At 39.9% G+C, this 22721-nt stretch overlaps 2 protein-coding genes across 2 annotated transcripts in view; both read right to left on the minus strand.

Moving 5' to 3' along the window:
* The window catches only part of LOC124272502 (steroid 17-alpha-hydroxylase/17,20 lyase-like), a 316834-nt gene that overhangs the window by 292177 nt on the left and 1936 nt on the right, over positions 1-22721 (minus strand). The gene's annotated exons all lie outside the window — the stretch shown is intronic.
* Positions 1477-22235, minus strand: LOC124272515 (cytochrome P450 2J1-like). Its single transcript, XM_046707721.1, has 5 exons — positions 22133-22235; positions 21231-21320; positions 18860-18964; positions 17840-17974; positions 1477-2019 (listed from the first exon to the last, which is right to left on the minus strand). The coding sequence occupies exons 3-5, from the start codon at positions 18915-18917 to the stop codon at positions 1673-1675; spliced, it is 540 nt and encodes a 179-aa protein (XP_046563677.1). The 5' UTR covers positions 18918-18964; positions 21231-21320; positions 22133-22235; the 3' UTR covers positions 1477-1672.

The following is a 22721-nucleotide window of genomic DNA, read 5'->3' on the forward strand; positions in this document are numbered from 1 at the left end:
ATGTCCGCAATTAGATTTCTAAGTACGTATTTTTATCAGGTAAACTCAAACTGGTCTCTTTGTCACGACCTCCATATTCAGCTTAACATAGGTCCTCCTTTTGATCAAAAGTTTGTTCCCAATATTATGAGAGTGTGTCTCTTTTGTAATTTGTAATTTGTAATACCATATGGATTAAGTGATAACTATTATGGGTCACAATGTTTAAAGTTTTGAGTGTGGGTTGCGGCTCACATCTTGCATTATATATGTTCAATGGCAATAGTATTTTTAGCGGCATGCCTTTTGAGAAAGCACTTGAAAGTTGCCTCCCTTGGCTGGCTTTAATTAGTTTTGACTTCCGGTCGTATGTTCGAGAAGATCGCCTAGTGTTCTGAGTGCATAATGATGCTGCCTAGTTTTGCTAGAATGCTCGAGAACTGTGTAAGAGATATATAAAGCCTGGTTGTTGCGTTGTGTGGCGGGGCTAACACACGGACTCATCACGTCACTGGATTTATACTGGAATGAACTTTAGACACAAGTGTACTTGCCCTTGTTCCTTTACCTTTTCCAGTACAGGTGGAAGGAATTCAGTTATGTGTCCTTTGTCGTCAAGATCATGCATTTTATTTCTAACTTCTTCTTAGTCCTCATTCATCCCATCCAAGTCCATTTATTCCATAGCACAAGCAATGTTTTTTGTGTGTAAGTCTTGTTCATTTGACGTCTTTTATCGCTATATTGGATTCACATGGTAACATACATTAGCTCTTAGTTTTATAACCAGTCTTTCGAGTGTTCCAGTGAATCCAGTTCTGATCGTCCCAACTACAAAGATTAACTGGTGTGGCATGGGATCAAATGACCGATGATATACCGAAACGTATCAACGTTGTCGACACAGTAAGTAACAGATGTAACATACTGTTTTGTTGGTGAAAGCAATCTCAACCATCTCCTAAACCCCAGCAAACACATCCAAAGTTGGTGCTCTTCAGATTATGTCTGTCACTGGCAAGGGATATTAAAAATTCTTCGTCTGGTGACGCCATTGCACGTTGTCACCTCACGTGATGCCAACGATTCGATCTGAGGTAAACGTGCGAACAGTTCTTACAGGTGAAGCCTGTGATACCCTTTTCTGCATTGTGTACTTCTACACAGAAATCGCAATTCAACATTATCAAGTGATTGTTTGTTTTCAGGTCGTTTTATCGAGTCAGGTTATGTTGGTCATGTGATTTCATCGGAGTTTGAAAACAAGAAGTACTTGCCGTTAGTCTACACAGCAATTTTAGCTTCACAACGCAAATACATTGACACCAAGACATTTCTGACTAAACATACGATGAACAACTACTTTATTACAATGGATGAAGAACGCCTTTATTACAAGAAGGAGCCACATTTCAGAGTGAGTTCTCACACCCTTATGAAGCAAGTTATGTACAAAGTAAGGTTGAGAGGCAACTATACAAGTATTGGGAGTCTCTTCATTAGTGTTTCAATTTGTTACTTTTGACAATTGTATTGAACTGAATTGCCTTCATAATGATTCATGAGTTCGTCATCACCATACCCTCATTTGCTCAGTGAAATTGTAAACATCTCGGACATCAGTCAGCTGGGCATTAGATTCCACAGTATTTTGCCGTCAAGCACATTTCAACTTAAACTTACCTCAACTAACTTAAACTCTCCATTCCATAACAAGCTCGTACCTCTGTGGACAATTGACAAACACCTTACTCTGAGGCTCAAAGTCGTTCTGCGTCCCAGGAGCGAGTGACATGGTAAATACCCTCATGATTCCAGCAAGAAAGAGATGAATCTCGGGTTTGGCGACAGTCTCACCAAGACAGACTCTCCTTCCGGCAGAGAATGGAAGCCAGCTTTCTGGCTTGGGACCCATCTTGCCATCTGAGTCAAGGAATCGTTCAGGTTTGAACATGTTGACGTCCTCCCATTGGTCAGGGTCAAAGTGCAAAGCGTCGTGGTTGATTATCACCATTGTTCCCTTAGGAACATCGTAGCCACCTGAAAATGACACATCACAATCTTACCATCTCTCTACCAGCATGTCTGATGCTGTGATGACAAACGTCTTCATTTACCTAAACAGTAATATGAAAAAGTACATCATCATCATCATCATCATCATCATCATCATCATCATCATCATCATCATCATCATCATCACCACCACCACCACAGAACCATCCTCCATGATTTCGTGGTTGCTTGAGATACACATAAAATAGCAAACATCTATAAACAACCCACGAGCAGATATGAACATGGAAGGTGTAAAACACATAATAGATTTGCTCAAATGTACATAACATCATTCATATGAAAGATCTTGAAATCTTCCATACGTGTCTTTTTACCTGTAATAAGGTATATATGAATTACACTGCAATACCTACCAACTGTGGTATCACAAAGGGTTGAGTGAGGAGCCCCTATAGGAACAACTGGCCTCATCCTCAAGACTTCATGCACCACTGAATCGGTGTATGGCAAGTTCTCCCTGTCCGAAACGTGGACATTCAGATCGGGATCTGCAACCATATGGACCAGGTCATATGTATTACCCACAGTGCATCATAATGCAACACAATGCATCCTATTTCCTAAGAGACTGTGAGTTTTTAGCCACTTTTAGAAATTTACACTTAGGATCTCAAAGAAAATACAAGCGCATTCAATTCGAAGAAGCACACCAGAACCGTATATGTATGATGTATGCACATCTTCAACATTTTCTGATTCGAGAAAGGAAAAGATAACCAAATGGTCAGCCTGTGTTTCATTCTCTCTAGCGCTGGTATATCATCAGAGACATAATATACATGATGGCGCTTTTCGTTGGCTTGGTATGGCCATCAGATGGCGTTTCAAGTTAAACCGGCCAGTATTTGATCACTTTCTTCAAGTATGTCCATTGTCCAAAGGTAAAGTTTCTTCTGCGTCATGCTCAAAACTCTCGTACGTAAAGGTGGGCACCGGAATCGGATGGAGGTCTTTAAACAGTGTAGCAGCATTTCTTACAACGCACCAATAACAGAGTCCACCTCTTCCTGAACCTTCTTCTGAATGTCAGGGTGGAGAGCCATCGCCAGGAGACACCAGTGGAGTGTGTTCCTCGAGGTGTCTGTACCAGCTGAAATATTAGATAACATATATGCCTTATACTGTAATAATTCACAGGGAGTCTCAGGCGTGAAGTAACATTGAGTAGTGTGTGTAACGCATGGTTGTCAAGAACGTGATTCAATACAAGCAATGACAACTTGAATAATCTCGATGCAACATGCCTGTAGTGAAAGACTACCAAGTACGATTTTCATGCTCTTCTGTCATCAGCGAAAGCTTGCTTATGTTGCGATGTCAACACCTAATGGATGTCATTCCCATCTAGGAGTGAGTGAGTGAGTTTAGTTTTACGCCACACTCAGCAATATTCCAGCTATATGGCGGCGGTCTGTTAATAATCGAGTCTGGACCAGACAATCCAGTGATCAACAACATGAGCATCGATCTGCGCAATTGGGAACCAATGACATATGTCAACCAAGTCAGCGAGCCTGACCACCCGATCCCGTTAGTCGCCTCTTACGACAAGCATGGGTTACTGAAGATCAATATTCTAACCCGGACCTTCACGGGTTCCCATCTGGCAGAAATCCTAGAGAGGTCTTAATTAAGTACTAACTTCTTGATAACTATGCTTTTCAAGAGGAGTTCAAGAACACCAACTCGAGACCATGATCTCTATACTTTCATCATGGCATGATCGTTTTCGTTGTACCATTGCAGTGTAATATATCATAGATGTATCCAACATAGGGGAGCTATTTTGGAAGCTATTTACACTATATAACAGGGCAAGCTTATCCCATAGTTTTCTCACATTACACCGAGACCAGAGCTTGTATGAAGATATGTTGTTCTCGCTCTGGTAATCCAACCTACACCTTTGTTATCACTGACTTAATTCATATGACAACTGCTATGTTATTTTACACCATCATGGATTTGTGTACATCCACTCTACTGTGTACTACCATGTAACGTCCTTGCCGTAATTAGCACTGATTTGTGAACCAGTTGCAAGTTACCTTGGTTGGTTATCATTATATACTCATCGAAACGAATAAAGGAACACCTGAAAGTACAAGTGTTCCTTTATTCTTTTCCAGGTTTTTTCAGAAGCTTTGTATTGCACTGTGGGTGAAATTCTGGAAAAGAATAAAGGAACACTTGTACTTTCAGGTGTTCCTTTATTCGTTTCCATGAGTATATTTACTGCTGTGTAATGTCGTCGTTGTTGCAAACATAACTGAAACGTCTTGCATAAACTAAATGACTCACCAGAAAGTAAGTCAAAGATTGTCATGACCATATGAGTGTGTGTAATCTGCGACATGAGGACAGGATCGTCCCTTTCCTCCGCTTCTTGTTGAGCCTGTATCAACGCATCTGTGAAGTCCCGTATCTCACCTGTAATGGTTTCAACAATTGATCAGTCTGTGACCTGACTCTTTTTGAGTAATTGTACTCTCCAAGGAAGTCACGATTATCTCATTAAGTTGCTGTGGAAAATCTTTCTATTCAGTCAGGAACCACAATATACTAAGGTGTTTAAAGGTAGTAACAGTTAGTTTTACAGGTCTTGATAGCTTTTCATTGCTGTTCTTGTGTTCCTGTGGAAAATCAAGACTCGGTATTCTTTCACACTGGCGTTCTATTCTTGAAGTTGGCTCATCACACTCATATATTATCAAATGCATCAACAAAAACCTTAGTGCTGATTATCATATATATTTGAATCTGTCAACAACTTTTGGGTGTTACTTTGTTGATATTCAAACTGAAATACGAACAAAACGGGAAGAGATATTTCCGATTGTTTATGGTAAGATACTAATAAATATGGAAAAGAAGTGTTATGTTTGTGCAATTCAGTAATTGTATCAAGAGTCACAAACTATACTTTATATTTGTTAATTCTATTAACCTTGGAAGAAATAAATTATACCATTTTGGAACTTATAGTTTAAGAAGAAGGGCCGTGGGGTAGCCTGGTGGGTAAAGCATTCGCTCTTCACGCCGAAGACCCGGGTTTGATTCCCCACATGAGTGCAATGTGTGAAGCCCATTTCTGGTGTCCCCCGCCGTGAATTGCTGAAATATTGCTAAAAGCGGCGTAAAACCACATTCACTCACTCCTTCTACGAAGACCTCACCTTTGCTGAACGTTTTTCTGTGGGCAGCAATTTCTTCCCTGATGCCACCTGATATTTTATTGGTGAGTCGAGCAACACGTCTGAATCTTGGCGTTGGGTACAGACGAAGCAGGGGGATAGAATCTTCCAAAAAGCCGTCTCCAGCTTCTTCCATGAACTCGTCCAGGGTGAGGACGTACGCTTTATAGTATTCGGAGTCTAAATCTTCGCTAAAATTAACCAAAAATAATGATGAGTTTAGTTTAACTTTAAGCGGTTTTAGAGTTGCAGCGTTACGTATTTCTGTCATATATTTTTCTGTCAAACAGATCAATGAATTAAAGTAGAAGAAAATCAATAATTTAAATGTACTAATGAAATAATATGGGAAACACAGAAAAATATTTCAGTAAAACACATGCACAGACATATGAATGCATTGGTAAAACTAGTTATTATCCGTTTTCCTCTATCAGAAAACAATTTGTCTTTGAGTAACATATGAAGAATAGACTATGTGAGGTGTCGATGTAAGCCTTCTCAGATTGTAAAAAAATATGTTCATTCAGAAGAAAATAGTATCTTCCATCCAAAAATTCAGAGACTCTAAGAAAACCATATATATCTTTAACAAACGAAAACAAGTTATATCTTTAACCAAAAAAAATGGCAAAGGCAAAATTACCTGATTTTATTGAACAACATTCCTGTCATCATGTTGGAGATCGCCAGTGACAGGTAGGGGAAAGGATCAAAGGCTCCTTGTTCCTTTCTCATCAACTTTGTAGTGATTTTGAGTGACTGGGATACTTTCCGGCTGAGGCTATCGCCCATGAGATAGTGCCTTAGATATAAATCAAATTATATTTTTAAACCTACCATGAAACATATATATAATGGATAAGAATAATGGTGTGAAGGGATTTACCCTTCTCCCATTAAGGGATACAAGTTCCATCGAAAACCATGATGTGTCTCAGAATGATGGTACATTTGCACTATCCACATTAACATCAGTTTTAAAGATATTTGAGAAAATGTAATTTACAAGAAAATGTGCATTGGTTCTTTATTCTACTTATTAGATGTTGCGTAACTTTACAATAAGTAGTTTTTTGTAAATCTTAATTTACTCTTTGTTGAAATATATCCCAATTGTCAGGTAGGACACATGTGGCGTTTGCATAAAAACTTCAAATTTACCTGAGCGCTTTAGATGCTATTTTCCTGTGCAGCTTCCATCTTGGGCCGTACGATGCTTGCGCTATGTCTTTTCCTCCCTCGGTGAGTGTATATGCTATGGATATATAAGGAATTGAAGAAATACGCGAACACTCATGCTCGACAACAGTATACATGTGTGTGTGTGTGTGTGTGTGTGTGTGTGTGTGTATACAGAGAGAGAGAGAGAGAGAGAGAGAGAGAGAGAGAGAGAGAGAGAGAGAGAGAGAGAGAGTAGTCTTCCAACCAATGAAAGCAAGGAAACAACTGTCATGAAGATATCTTAACAACGATTAGTAATTCGGACTTAAAGACAGACTTTCATCAATTTGCCATATTTGGTTAATGCGCGAATGTAATCTACTTAACACTCAAAATATTAAGATATACAGTTTAACTCAATGTCAAAGCTCGATGTTATAAGCCCAATAAAGATATTTAGTCTGGTTTGAAGTATGTGTGTGGAGCTCAAGATTATGGTGAATGACCTTTTTACCAGCAAATGTATGGGGCCTTCCTGCGAAGTCTGTTTGTCTTGTAATGAGAGCTTCCGTTACAACATCGATTCGACTCAGAACAATTGCAGTTAGAGTACCTGAAAATTAATATGCTCATTTCTATTATGATAAAGAATGTCGTCCTCTTATAAGCGAATATCTTGCATACATACGTGGTCAGGGTGCAGTGTTACTGGTGCAGTGTGAGTAAGAAACTGCCCATGACACCACCCAAGTCCAGACTGAAAATCAGAGCGGACCATGTAGGGTGTACTCAGTATTCATTTGAGAGCTGTATACATTCTACGTTCACTCAATATGGAAATTAGAATTGAAAAAGATTACGATTGTCCCATGGCGAGGATCATCACCTCGTTATTTACATGTCATTTACCCGTCAAAGTGAAAATCTGGCATTATTTAACATGCATATAAAGGCAACAAAACCCTTTCCAAAAGAAGGATCCATTTCGACATCAGCATGCGTTTAAAGATCACTATCAAATAATGCTGGCACCTCGTGTTCGTAAAAGGGCGAGCATATCCTGTCCACCCTTGACGCCCAATAGTGGAAACACATGCAATGGCCTGGCAATCAAACGTTCACTTGTACCAAAGAACAATCGGTAGACGATATGGTACGTGAAAAATGTAAATGCACCAGATAATTTTTTTGTGACCGATGCGTACATTTGAAGATGGATTGCACAGTTTACCTGGGACATCATTGTACCATCGTAAAGCAGGTATTCTTACCCAACTGAATCCTCATAACTGGACCGTATGTTTTGCTCCAGTCACGGAATTTTCGGAACAGGAGAGTCCCTCGTATCTCTGGAGAGACAAAATCATCTTAATATGGTTTTACCTGCATGCTTCTTCTAACATGGTTGATTACATGGCTGTATTTACACATTATATATACAAAGCTGTTGTTACATGGAGGAGGCTACATCCATGCCGTTACGTCATTCGCAGTCACGTAAATGTTGTAACATAAATATAATTACAGGATTGTACTTAGATTATAGGGTGACAGTAACATAGTTGAACTTAGACTGTAGTACTCCTTTGTTTTAATTACATGGTTGTAGTTACATAGTTGTAGCTCTACGGTTGCAGATATATGCTTAAACTTGTACATGGTTAAAGTTACATGCTTGTCCAACATGCGTGTACTCGAATGGTTGTATATACATGGTTATTACAGGGATAACACCGGAGAAAGATAATTATAGGCTTCTGGTTACAGGATTGTAGTTATATGATGGTAGTTGACAGTTGTAGCTACACTGTTTTAGTTGGTTGCATCTATTTGTGCGGTATGCGCATGCGTTGCAAGAGAAATACCTGCAGCGTTGCAGTTGCAGTTACTTGTTATCTTAAAGAGGATTTGTTTATCCAATCAAATATCCAGTCAAGGTCAATTTGATTCAAAGACGATTCTGGTTAACGTAATAATATCGACTGACCTGATAAATTTAATCTGAAAAATAAACATATATAAAGTCACTTACCCAAAAGGTTTCCTATCAATGGCCATCCTTTGGGCCCGGGCGGAAGGTTGTATCGTTTCTTAAAGAGATTATAGGCGATCACTCCAACAACACTCCCAACAAGAAGTGCCTTGGTAACGATCGACTGGGGCCGTAACTGAGTTGAACACTCAAACATCATTCTTCTTCAGATTGTCCTGAAACAGGAGGAATTTAGTCACAGCATTTTAATATTATGATATATATTCGAAAAAAATATATTTAAAAATGCATCATTGTATGACACCGACTTGAAACTGACTGATATGACTGTACAAAATGTAAACATACCAGAGTTCACTTCCTGGTCAGACAAAAGTGTTTGTATGACAGTGTCGGCCAGAGTACACTCATACGACAGTACAAAATGTAAACATTTGAACTCTACGTGATATCTAGACCATCTTAGAGCCAGAGCGCCTTTGGGCGGATTACGGATATTGGCGCTATACAAGTGTATGTATGTATGTATGTATGTATGTATGTATGTATGTATGTATGTATGTATGTATGTATGTATGTATGTATGTATGTATGTATGTATACCGGGGTACACCGACGAAAGGCGATGTCGGCTGTGTTGACTGTGTTTTATGTTACATCCAGTATCGTCCAGTATCCAGTGTATTATATGGTGAACTAAAGCACTGGAAGACCTCACCGATATTCTTTGTGAATATGATCCGAGGCTGCTGTAGTTTCTAAACCGAACGGATCAATGATGGCTTGTCGAGTCACTTTGGATGTGTTCAACATGCAGCTAAATACACACCTCGGTGCTGACTCTAAAAGCAGCATTGAACAAAACCGCGCTTTCGTGCGAGATGTCCCATATACTGACCTAATTGTTGGCGTTCACTGTCACGTGATACAATGACCTACTTTTGCGCTGATATCCAACTGAACACAGTCTTATGCGAGAAAGAAGACTATTTTTATCTCAAATATATAGATAAGAAACTTGTGGGACACATTTGTTTTATTTACCGGGGTAGTTGGAAGTGAAATGGATGCATGGGTGTATTTAAAAAGTTGTATTTGGAAGTTAATGTGATACATGGGTTTTATTTACTGGGTTGTGTTGGATACGTGGTGTATTAACATGGTTGTTGAAGGCATCCTGAACATATTGGTGCATTTACAGTGTTGTCCTTGGAAGTTAACTGAACACATTGGTGCATTTACAGTGTTGTCCTTGGAAGTTAACTGAACACATTGGTGCATTTACAGTGTTGTCCTTGGAAGTTAACTGAACACATTGGTGCATTTACAGTGTTGTCCTTGGAGGTTAACTGAACATATTGGTGCATTTACAGTGTTGTCCTTGGAGGTTAACTGAACACATTGGTGCATTTACAGTGTTGTCCTTGGAGGTTAACTGAACATATTGGTGCATTTACAGTGTTGTCCTTGGAAGTTAACTGAACATATTGGTGCATTTACAGTGTTGTCCTTGGAGGTTAACTGAACATATTGGTGCATTTACAGTGTTGTCCTTGGAGGTTAACTGAACATATTGGTGCATTTACAGTGTTGTCCTTGGAAGTTAACTGAACATATTGGTGCATTTACAGTGTTGTCCTTGGAAGTTAACTGAACACATTGGTGCATTTGCAGTGTTGTCCTTGGAAGTTAACTGAACACATTGGTGCATTTACAGTGTTGTCCTTGGAAGTTAAATGAACACATTGTTGCATTTACAGTGTAGTCCTTGGAGGTTAACTGAACATATTGGTGCATTGACAGTGTTGTCCTTGGAGGTTAACTGAACATATTGGTGCATTTACAGTGTTGTCCTTGGAGGTTAACTGAACATATTGGTGCATTTACAGTGTTGTCCTTGGAAGTTAACTGAACATATTGGTGCATTTACAGTGTTGTCCTTGGAAGTTAAATGAACACATTGGTGCATTTACAGTGTTGTCCTTGGAAGTTAACTGAACACATTGGTGCATTTACAGTGTTGTCCTTGGAAGTTAACTGAACATATTGGTGCATTTACAGTGTTGTCCTTGGAAGTTAACTGAACATATTGGTGCATTTACAGTGTTGTCCTTGGAAGTTAACTGAACACATTGGTGCATTTACAGTGTTGTCCTTGGAGGTTAACTGAACACACTGGTGCATTTACAGTGTTGTCCTGGAAGTTAACTGAACACTTTGGTGCATTTACAGGGTTGTCTTGGAAGTTAACTGAACATATTGGTGCATTTACAGTGTTGTCCTTGGAGGTTAACTGAACATATTGGTGCATTTACAGTGTTGTCCTTGGAAGTTAACTGAACACATTGGTGCATTTACAGTGTTTTTATTGGAGGTTAACTGGATACATGGGTGTATTTACAATGTTGTCCTTGGAGGTTAACTGGCTACATGGGTGTATTTACAGTGTTGTCCTTGGATGTTAACTGAACACATTGGTGCATTTACAGTGTTGTCCTTGGAGGTTCACTGAACACATTGGTGCATTTACAGTGTTGTCCTTGGAGGTTAACTGAACACATTAGTGTATTTACAGTGTTGTACTGAAGTAAACTGAATACATGGGTGTATTTACAGTGTTGTCCTTGGATGTTAACTGAACACATTGGTGCATTTACAGTGTTGTCCTTGGAGGTTCACTGAACACATTGGTGCATTTACAGTGTTGTCCTTGGAGGTTAACTGAACACATTAGTGTATTTACAGTGTTGTACTGAAGTAAACTGAATACATGGATGTATTTACAGTGTTGTACTGAGGAAAACTGAAAACATGGATGTATTTACAAGGTTGTACTTGATGGTTAACTGAATACTTGGGTGTATTTACAGAGTTGTACCTGGAGGTTAACTGAATACTTGGGTGTATTTACAGAGTTGTACTGGAGGTTAACTGAATACTTGGGTGTATTTACAGAGTTGTACCTGGAGGTTAACTTAATACTTGGGTGTATTTACAGGGTTGTACCTGGCGGTTAACTGAATACTTGGGTGTATTTACAGAGTTGTACCTGGAGGTTAACTGGATACATGTTTGAATGTAGAAGGTTGTACTTGAACTTTACTGAATACGTGGGTGTATTTACAGGGTTGTACTGAGAGGTTAACTGAATACATGTGTATATATAGGGTTGTACTTAGAGGTGTCACAAGTTAAGCATACATTGTAAGAGCATATGTAAAAGACATAAAACATGCTTAAAAACCAGGAAATGTTTGGCTTATGAGACACTTTACAAGATAAAACTGTACACAATAGACATAAGAATATATATGTATAAAATAGCAATGGCACATAGTTAAAGTTATAAATAATTAATTGTAAGAATCCGTTAGTGTCTATATACGTTCGTATTGATCGCCGAGTTTACTGGATACGCTTTATGTGCTAATTGTTAAGATTACATATCCGGGGGAGAAATAAGCCACATCTGTGAACTTGTCATTTACATGAAAACTGTATGAGTGTACATATACAATATAATTATATTGTATATTGCGAACGTGAATAAGACATTGATGGATGTATATTTATGAATTTATTCATATCTATGGTGGATGTGTAAGAAATATATATTATGAATCTATAATTTGTACTGTATGGGTATAAATACATTACACGTTATAAATGAGAATTTGATATACTTCTGCATTGTATTTATATATGATACAAGGCTTACCAAAGATCCCAGTCCTACTAGGATGACCAAATATATGTCACAAGAAAAAGCGCACATTTTGTTCTGAGGGATTATCTCGCTCCACATTAACAGTAGCCTCTAAATAAAAGGAGCTGGATGAGTGGGACGACTGCGTTAATCTCCAGATTCAGATAGTCAGCAGTGTAGATTAGCATCATTTGTAAGTATTGTTTAAAGAAGGGACCGTTGGCTGTGCCACTAGTGCAAGCTGCAACCTGTATGTTGTTATAAAGGATTAAACCGCATTTCTGTTTCACACAAAGTATTTTAGGAGTTTTTCTTATATTTTCACTGCAACTTTACTGCAAAAGACTAGTTAATCATGCATCCTCTCAAAACGCTCTAGAGCAGTTATATTGACTGGATTCTTGCGCGATATAAGTTCTTTGTTGATGATGATGATAACAATCCCCCATTGTTTACCTATCTACCATGACCGACTGAACCTCTACCTGGAACAATAGGTGCAGGCATAGTGAGGTGTCCACTCGGAAAGCATCGGGAGAATATATAACGGCCTTTATTCAGACTATTTCACTCATGGAATGCGCCGAATAAAGACTGGCCACTTATAGATTCTTCTCTTGGTTATTTTAAGGTAAGTCACGTTGACTTCATTTATTGTATTTTCTTAAATTATGTTCACATTATCTTCGTTTTCTACTGTATTCCATAGTGTTGGTTTATATCAACATAATCATTTAAATTAGGCAGTGTGGATTAAGTACACCAGGAAATATTTTGAGGTCAGACCATAGTTAGGTCAGACCATGTAGCACTAATCGAATAATTTAGTGTACGTCAAAATAGTATATAGTGAAATATAAGTTCTTTGAGTGGCATTATTTAGAAGTTTGAGAGTAATATTCGGACAAACTTTATGAATGCACAACTTCTTTATTCAGGTGATGCGACGTTTCGATACAGATTCTTGTATCGTTGTCAAGCAAGTATATGCTTATATGCTGATGTTCATACGGCGCCACGTTCTCAGTAATCTCTTTTTAGATGTACGGTGTACTCATTCAGTAGAATACCGTTCGCCATATGATCTTTGATAATGTTCTGTACAAAAGAAGTGTTCACGTCATTCAATTCAGTTTATATAATAAGTTGTGCATCCATTATGATATTATTCTGCCAGCCTGCTTGAAAGGAAAGTGAAGCTTATCAGTTACGGTCTTCATAAATATCAAAGATTATGTAAGATTATTTTAATGATTGCCAACATGTATATTAAAACATGTGGGGCGGTGGAGTAGCCTAGTGGTTAAAGCGTTCGCTCGTCACGCCGAAGACCCGGGTTCGATTCCCCACATGGGTACAATGTGTGAAGCCCATTTCTGGTGTCCCCCGTCGTGATACTGCTGGAATATTGCTAAAAGCGGCGTAAAACTAAACTCACCCACTCACTCACTATTAAAACATGTGTATTCTTAATATTCGTTTATTGGTATTCTGGTAGGTTATACGTGCTACGTTCTCCATAAATATAAAACTGATAGTTTTCTGTAATTGATGATGCCAAAGGAACTATAGAAGCAACACCTTGCGCTCACATTGACGCATATTGCTTTGTCATCCTGCATTGAGGGCAGGTTGGGTTCACTGTCAGTGATGCAATTTCTGTGTGAAGATGGGTAATGGAGTAATCTCGTCTCACGCTGAAGACTCGGGTTCAATTACCCACGGGGGTACAATGTATGAAGGCCATTTCTGGTGTTCCCACCACCGTGATATGGCGGGAATATTGGTAAAAGCGGCCTAAAACCATACTGACTCTGCGTGAAGAAAGGGGTTTGTCGACTTTTGGCGGCAGAAGGCCCGAGCCCGGTTATGGTGCTGATCCCACGATTGCGAAGAAAACACAAATCGACAGAGAGCATTGCAACACGCATGCTCACACCGAATCCACTCTCTCTCTCTCATGTAATTAAACATGTAAGAAGAGGCATGCAAGTAAAAAATCATTAAGATGATTTTTCTTGTCTCTCCAGAGATACGAGGGACTCTCCTGTTCCGAAAATTCCGTGACTGGAGCAAAACATACGGTTCAGTTATGAGGATTCAGTTGGGTAAGAATACCTGCTTTACGATGGTACAATGATGTCCCAGGTAAACTGTGCAATCCATCTTCAAATTTACGCATCGGTCAGAAAACAATATACCTGCTGCATTTACATTTTTCACATACTATATACGTACCGTGTAGTTTTGCAGAAGCTGGTATGATCAAGACTTCCGGGAACGTCGCATCTATTGCAATAAGGAAGTTGTCTATACATGAACAGTGTTCCTCTTCACCGTACAGTCAAGTGTACATGTGAACGTTTGACTTGCCATGCCACTGCATGTGTTTCCACTATTGGGCGTCAAGGGTGGGACAGGATATGCTCGCCTTGTTACGCACACCTGAAACCCTCACTATTTGATAGTGATCTTTAAATGCACCCTTATGTCGGATTGGATCCTTCTTTTGGAAGGGTTTTGTTGCCTTTATATACACGTTAGATAATGCTAGGTTGCCACGTGAATAACGAGGTGATGATCCTCACCATGGGACAATCGGTATGTATTTCAATTCTAACTTTCATACTGAGTGAATGGAGAATGTATACAGCTCTCGGGTGAATGCTGAGGACACCTTATATGGTCCACTGTGATGGTCAGTCTGGACATGGATCGTGTGTCATATGGGTAGTTTCTTTCTCACACTGCAACCGTAACACTGCACCCTGCACAGAAGACAAGTATGGATACAATATATTCGCTGATAAGAGGATGACATTCTTTACATTAATAGAAATGAACATATTGATTTTCAGGTACTCTAACTGCAATTGTTCTGAGTCGAATCGATGTTGTAGCGGAAGCCCTCATTACAAGGCAAGCAGACTTCGCAGGAAGGCCCCATACATTTGCTGGTAAGAAGTCATTCACCAAAAGCCCTCCACACACATACTTCAAACTAGATAACTTTATTGGGCTTATAATATCGTGAGTGAGTGAATTAAGATTTAAAGACACATCGGCAATATTTCAGCCATATTTTGACCTTATAATATCGAGCTTTGACAGTGAGTTATACTGCATATCTTAATATTTTGAGTATCATTCGCACATTCATTGCGTGTTTGTCTGTCTGTCTGTCTTTCTGTCTTTCTGTCTGTCTGTCTGTCTGTCTGTCTGTCTGTCTGCCTGCCTGCATGTCTGTCTGTCTATCTGTCTGTGTGTCGCTCTCTTTGTGTGTGCATGTGTATGTATGTATGTATGTATGTATGTATGTATGTATGTATGTATGTATGTATGTATGTATGTATGTATGTATGTATGTATGTATGTATGTATGTATGTATGTATGTATGTATGTATGTATGTATGTATGTATGTATGTACAACAAGAAATTATTGAGAATTTAAAGATTGTAAAAAAAAATTCACACATTACTCACGTATTAAATGTGAATATTAGCAGAACATAACTCCAGATTCAAAGACAGGTGAACAGTTAGTATTTTGTCAAGTCACCATGGGCAGCAATGCAGGCTTCAATGCGGCAGGGCATACTACTGATCAAAGAAGTTAGAAAGTCGTGGTCCATGCTGTCCCAATATCGGACCACCTCTTCTTTCATTTCAGCAAGATTTGTCAGATTTTTCTTATTGACACTTTCCTTCATAAGTCCCCAAACATTTTCTATTAGATTTAGGTCAGGGCTGTAGCTTGGCCAATCTAATAATGTCATATTTTGGGTCCGAAACCAGGCCTGTGAATGCTTTGAACGATGTTTTGGGTCGTTGTCCTGCTGGAAAATCAAAACAATTCCACAGAACACGTGAGCAGATTGAAGTAAATGTCCCTCGAGAATATCCGTATACCGCTCACTGTTCATATTCATTTCAAATACACAGATAACACAGATATGCCACCCCACATGTTAAATTTCGGACTGTACTTTGGGCACTGATACAAAGGTTTTTCAGTTTGTTTGGTCCAGAATTTCAGTGTATTAGGAAAGAAACCACAGCAAAAATAACTTGGTTTCCGTTCTTGTTGAAACCTACCGGATACTGGGTAATGTAGGTTTCCGCTCGGTTTCAGTATCCGGAAAAAGACAATTCTCCGTGCTTATAGATGCCTCTTAACCATATCACTTGCTTGATGACAGTCACACCTAACTGTCGCTAGTGATTGCAATAAAGAATTTTTTCATCCAATTATATAAAAATAAACCATCGTTTATTTTATATAATTGGAACAGATCACCGTTAGGCTCCACCACACTTCGGAGCACGAAGATTCATAACACAAGATCACTTCAGACTAAAGATAAGGTATATGGATGAACAAATTCTTTATTACAATCAGTAATGACGTTTAGGTGTAACCGTCATCAAGCAAGTGAAATGGTTAAGAGGCATCTATACAAGCATGGATAATTATTTTTATAATTGTTTGGCTTGGGGTACTGTGCTGCTACAATAGATTTGAGAAAGCTGTTAAGATATAACGTCAGTGCTAAAGAATACCCAGTCTTAGCTATCCCCAGTAAGATATTCTGTTTGTTGTAAGGGCAAAATAGCCGTGAAGTCATCCCTCTTGTCATGAGAGTCTTTGTCACGTTTTACACACAGAAGTAGCTGTAAATAACTCAGCATTTGTCACTTGATTGATTTTATTCCAGTCTTTTGACCAACTATGAAACTGAAACTCTGCACGAAATGGAACACAAAACACTAACTTAAATTCTCGATTTCATGACAATTTTGTATCTCCCAGGAGTATTAACAGCCCCCGTACTCTGTGGCTCAAAGTCGTGCTGTGTCCCCGGGGCAAGTGATATGGTGAAACCCTCAGTATTCCAGCAAGAAAGAGGTGAAGCTCGGGTTTTGCAACTGTCTCCCCGAGACAAACTCTCCTTCCGGCAGAGAACGGAAGCCAGCTATCTGGCTTGGGACCCATCTTTCCATCTGAGTCAAGGAATCGTTCAGGTTTGAACGTATTGACATCCTCCCATTGGTCAGGGTCAAAGTGCAAGGCGTCGTGGTTGATAATCACCATTGTTCCCTTGGGAACATCATATCCACCTGAAAATTATCATCAATATCTTAAGAAATACATTCATCTATCCCAATTTCTGATGGTTTGATAAAGACATCTTAACTGACATAAACCAATTCGTAATCACATTTGATATTAAAACTATTTATCATCATCATCATCATCATCATCGAAGCATATACTGAAGCATCATACTCGGCATCCATAGTGAGGTAAAACATTTACCCTTGACGGAAGAGCAGATATGCAAAAAATAAACATATATATTAATTTATTTACGAAATACACAATATTTAGTACTAAAAGAAACCGAACTCATACATTTCAACACAACATCGTTTACATTTACCTTTTCTTCCAATAACAAACGTCACAGACATAAGGAAATTACTTTTCTTCGGCGCTTGTCTTTGTTTTAATCAAGCGTCTGATTTCTATTGTCATCATTGTTATATCCATAATCACCATAACAATCAAAGGTATCACGCTGCCATGACTACCAGAGACAACAACTCGACGACAGGCACGTGTAATGTCCACGTGACAAGACCATTGTTGCAGGAAACCAAGACTTCATCAAACACTATTATCTACCCTCCACACGTTTGAGGAACGTACTGTAATACCTACCAACTGTGGTATCGCACAGCGTGGAGTGAGCAACGCCAATGGGAACGACTGACCTCAACCTCATGACCTCATGTATCACTGCATCGGTGTATGGCAAGTTCTCCCTGTCCGAAACGTGCACGTTCAGATCAGGACCTGCAACCACAGCAAATACCACTGTCAGGGAGCCATGGACAAGGTCATGAGTTAACCACATTGCAAGAAGGTCTTACGCAGCTTTACTTGGGCAGGTATCACACAACATTATGCATCCTATGTTCACAGAAACCGTGTGGGAGGTGGGTTTTACGCCGCTATTTGCAATATTCCGTTCTAAAATGATACTTTACCAAAGTAAATGCAAACATATTCATTTAAAAGAGGCTCGATGGGACCACATGTGTATGATGTAAGGACATACAGGATAATGGTAATACAAGACAAATCTTATGGATGACAACTTCTTGATTTCTGGGCTAGTTCTTGCCCCTTCTTCAGGTGGATGGTATCTTCTGAATCAAGTAGGGAAAAGATCAGATGGTCAGCCTGACGTGGGTTATCCATTCTTTGTCGGTGAGGTTCAGAGGAAGCTTAGATGATGAAATGCTTCCCTGGGTGTACCTACCAATACACTTGCAACTTCCTTCATCAACCCCCTCGCAATTTAGAGAAACCTATTGATGCACATTTCACACTATGTGTTTACTACTGCCCACTACCATTCATTATACCACATCGTCACTGGTCTACCGCTTTACTCTTAACGTCCAAACCGAAGCGGTCACATTTTATATTCACGTCCAAATACACACTTGCAGTTTCTTTAATGCTACATGTTTTCAAAGTCAGCTTTGTAAGCGTTTGTGTTTTGTGTTGGCTTGGTATCCCTATCAGTTTGTGTTTGCAGTTTCTGCAAGTTCTGACCGTGTACACTCATACGTAGCTAGGTACAATCTATTCATCACACAAGCTAATGATAGGATATCAAAGATGTCTATAGGTTATTGTTTAAATATTGCAACAGCCTTTCTTACAACGCACCAATAACGGAGTCCACCTCCTGGTGCACCTTCTTCTGGATGTCAGGGTGGAGAGCCATCGTCAGGAGACACCAATGAAGCGTGTTCCTCGAGGTTTCTGTACCAGCTGAAATGTTACATGACATATATGTATTATACCATGAATTCAAAGAGAAGCGATAAGTGTCCTTTAAAACAACGGTGAGAGTTGTGATTCACTCATTGTTTTCAAAATGGTGATTCAAGACAAGCAATGTCAACATAGTGAACAATCTTAGTGCAACATCTCTGTAGCAGTAAAAGACTACAAAGATTTGTATGGCTTTCTAGCTTGCTCCTGTTAGGATATGCACCTGATGGGTGTCGTCCCCATCTATCACAAGGAGACATCCTAGTAATTCGTGAGAGGTGTCTGTTCCGGCTGTTAATTATGTATAAACTTCTTGACAACTATGCTTCTCAAGAGAAGTCCAGCTGTTAATTAAGTATAAACTTCTTGACAACTATAAAGGCCCGACTCATGGCCATGACCAATAACCTTTAATCATCGAACATACTATTTTAATTGAGGGTTGTAATATGGCAGTGAAATTCCTTTTTAGAGAATGCAATGTTCTTTTAAGGTTCATGAGCGATTCATAAACATTGTCTTCTGAAAATTGTTAGTTATCAGGAATGTATTACTATCAAAGGTAATAATAAACGTAATTAATGAAGATTACCATCCAAACAACTGCATTTGTACGCATAAGTGTATTTTATTGCTTATTCCGTCACAACGCATGAAATGACCCTCATGCTGACTTCGCACAAAAAAACACATGCAAATCATGAAAATGGCAGTTAATGTAGGGTGTATAAAAGCCCATGTGCTTCCCGTATTATATTCATTCATTTTGTCGCCGAAAAAGCTGTGTTAAAAAATGCCACGATTGAGTGCTGCCGACCGAAATATCGCCATTGGTCGTGTTCAAGCCGGAGAAAGTTTTGGAACTGTTGCACGGCACCTAAATGTTCACAAAACAACGATATCCCGACTTTGGAGCCGCTACAACAACTTCAATTTGACCAACGATCGCCCGAGAAGTGGAAGGCCAAGAATCACGACCCCCTTCAAGATCGGTACATCGGGTCCATCACCTGCGTAATCGGCATGCCCTACCAACCGTGACTGCCACACAAATACCAGGTTTGAGGAGAGTGTCAGCTCAAACGATTAGGAACCGTCTGAAAGAAGCGGGTTTACGTGCCTGTAGACCAGTTGTTGGACCTGTACTACGCCCCCTACATCGACGCCGACGACTCAGGTGGTGCAACAACGTAAGGATACGGACTTTACAAAACTGGGAGGCGAATCTGGTTTCTGATGAATCACGTTTTCTTTGCAACGTCACGACGGAAGACAGCGTCTGTATAGGAGACGTCATAAACGTTTAGCGCCCATCTGCGTCCGACAGGTGGACAGATTTGGCGGAGAAAGCGTCATGGTTTGGGGAACCATCTCATACAACCAGAAATCTGACTTGGTGATCGTTCCAGGGAACCTGACAGCCCAACGTTACATCAACCACGTGTTAGAGCTTCACCTTCTCCCGATTATTGACCAACAGACACAGATTTTTCAACGGGACAACGCCCGGCCTCATACTGCACGTGCAACAATGAACTTTCTGCAGAATTCCAACGTCAATGTCTTGCCATGACCCTCTAAATCACCAGACCTCAACCCTATTGAACACCTGTGGGATACTCTGGATCGACGCGTACGTCAACGTCAGCCGCCGCCACAGACGCTGCAACAGCTCGCCGTTGCACTGCAGGAGGAGTGGAGAGCCATTCCCAGGAAAGAATCCGGCGTCTTATCCGTTCTTGTCCAAGGAGATGCCGTGCAGTGATTGCAGCGCGTGGTGCTCATACGAGATACTGAGACAGACGCCCCCTGGTGACAAACTGGTGTCTGTGGAGATGACTTTTGAAATGACAATTTTAAACATGCCCATCTGGGTTATTATTCTGCCAAATTTCAGACTTCTGTCTTAAATAATAAAATGCCGTGTCGTCCTAAAACTTCAGATCAAAATCTCTAAAATACAGGGGTTGCGTTTCTTTTTGACAGAGTTTATATTAGGTATTCAGTGATGCAGAAGCTACTACTCTATCCAGATAGACTCTAGGGTCAAGCAGTCAAGGGTAATCTGCAATCTTCTAGAACAGCATAGACCTATCCAGCATAGTATAGACCTTTGTGGAAGGTAATAAGACTATATAAGTGGGCAAGTGTATGCCACGTTTATCTAACATCACACCAAGACGGGAAGATTATATTAAATCCAGATTGTAGTTACTACAGGGTTAGAGTTACATTGTTTACTACTTACATTAAAGTATTTTACCTGTTTCTAGTTACATGGTTGTAGCTCCATGGCTGTAGTCGTATGCTTGGACCGTATGATGGTCATATTTACGTATGTATGTGCTTGAATCTGAAACAATGCACTTATTCATAAAACAGCCCTTGAAGATCTGGGTTAAAATTATTGATCTTCAGTAACCCATGCTTGTCGTAAGAGGCGATTGACCGGATTGGTTGACACACGGCATCGTATCCCAATTGCGTAGATTGATGCTCATGCTGTTGATCACTTGATTATAGGGTCCAGATTAGATTATTTACAGACCGCAGTCATATAGCTGAAATATTGCTGAGTGCGGCGTTAAACAACAACTAACCCACTCACCATCTTGCCCTTGTTCCCTTTAATTTTCCAGGACAGTAGGAAGGAATTAAGCTGGGTGTTTTGGTCATCTTGGTGAGACATTTCAACACACACACACAAAACAAGAAACTCACACACTTTACAAAACCACCGATGTTTCGATGATGATAGATATAAACACTCAAACATCGTCCTTCTTTAGATTTTCCTGGAACAGAAGGAAGTCACAGCATCTCAGTATTAAGAGACACAGCAGCCAGACATCCAGTGCATGACTCTGACTCGAACTGACTGATACGACTGTAGAATTGTAAACATACCAGTCTACACTTTGTGGTCAACACACCGTCTTCAGACAATAGTGTGTGCACGACAGTGTCGATCAGGGTACACTGAAACAAGGAGACCTGAGCTGTGTGTCTGTGATTTTATGTTATGTACGGTATCGAGCCTCCACTTTATGCCTGACCTAAAGCTGTTTATAGGAACATGTTACCAGGCTGCTGAAGTCGCTACAACAGAACGAATGGCTTGTCGAGTCACTTTGAATGTGCCTCAACATACGACTAAATACCTACCTCAGTGATGCCGTACCCGTGGACAGACTGAAAAAGCGTGTGTTGGTGTGTCTTTATATAGAAGGTGAGTATTGTGAAATACCACGTCTGCTTGAGAGACGTTCTGTTTACTGACCTGATTGTTCTCGTTCAAGGGCACGTATTTTGATGACCTACTTTGGGCGATAATATCCCCGGCATGTGATATTGTCCACCTGGTCAAGGTCACACAAACAGGTTCATTGAACTTCTTTGAGTTGCAAGTTGGGGAGTCACACAAGGACAAACTTTATGGATGAACAACTTCTTTATTCAGGTGATGCGACGTTTCGATACAGATCATTGTATCGTTTTCAAGGAGGTATGTGTGCTGCTTGGTCAGGTATGGTCAGGTTGGGGTGAGAACAATGGGTTTTTGCTTTGCTTGTAGTTTACTGCCGCTGCACTCAGCAATATTCCAGCTATATGGCGGCGGTCTGTAACTGCATCTTACAATCCAGTGATTAACAGCATGAGTGTTGATCTACGGTATTGGGTTACGATGACATGTCTCAACCATGTCAACGAGCCTTATCACCTGTTCCCGTCTCTTACGACAAGCATGAGTGTC

Source organism: Haliotis rubra, unplaced genomic scaffold (genome assembly GCF_003918875.1).
Source record: "Haliotis rubra isolate DU_JTF1 unplaced genomic scaffold, ASM391887v1 Scf170, whole genome shotgun sequence".
Taxonomy (NCBI): Eukaryota; Metazoa; Mollusca; class Gastropoda; order Lepetellida; family Haliotidae; genus Haliotis; species Haliotis rubra.

What these genes read in the sequence shown, in the direction of transcription:
- LOC124272515 (XM_046707721.1), bottom strand. Translation starts at nt 18,917, where the DNA reads ATGGCTCTCCACCCTGACATCCAGAAGAAGGTGCACCAGGAGGTGGAC. An exon ending in GGAGGTGGACTCCGTTATTG is followed by an intron (nt 17,975 to 18,859) that starts GTGCGTTGTAAG and finishes CTGTGGTTGCAG; the next exon opens with GTCCTGATCTGAACGTGCAC. An exon ending in GCTGTGCGATACCACAGTTG is followed by an intron (nt 2,020 to 17,839) that starts GTAGGTATTACA and finishes TGTCATTTTCAG; the next exon opens with GTGGCTACGATGTTCCTAAG.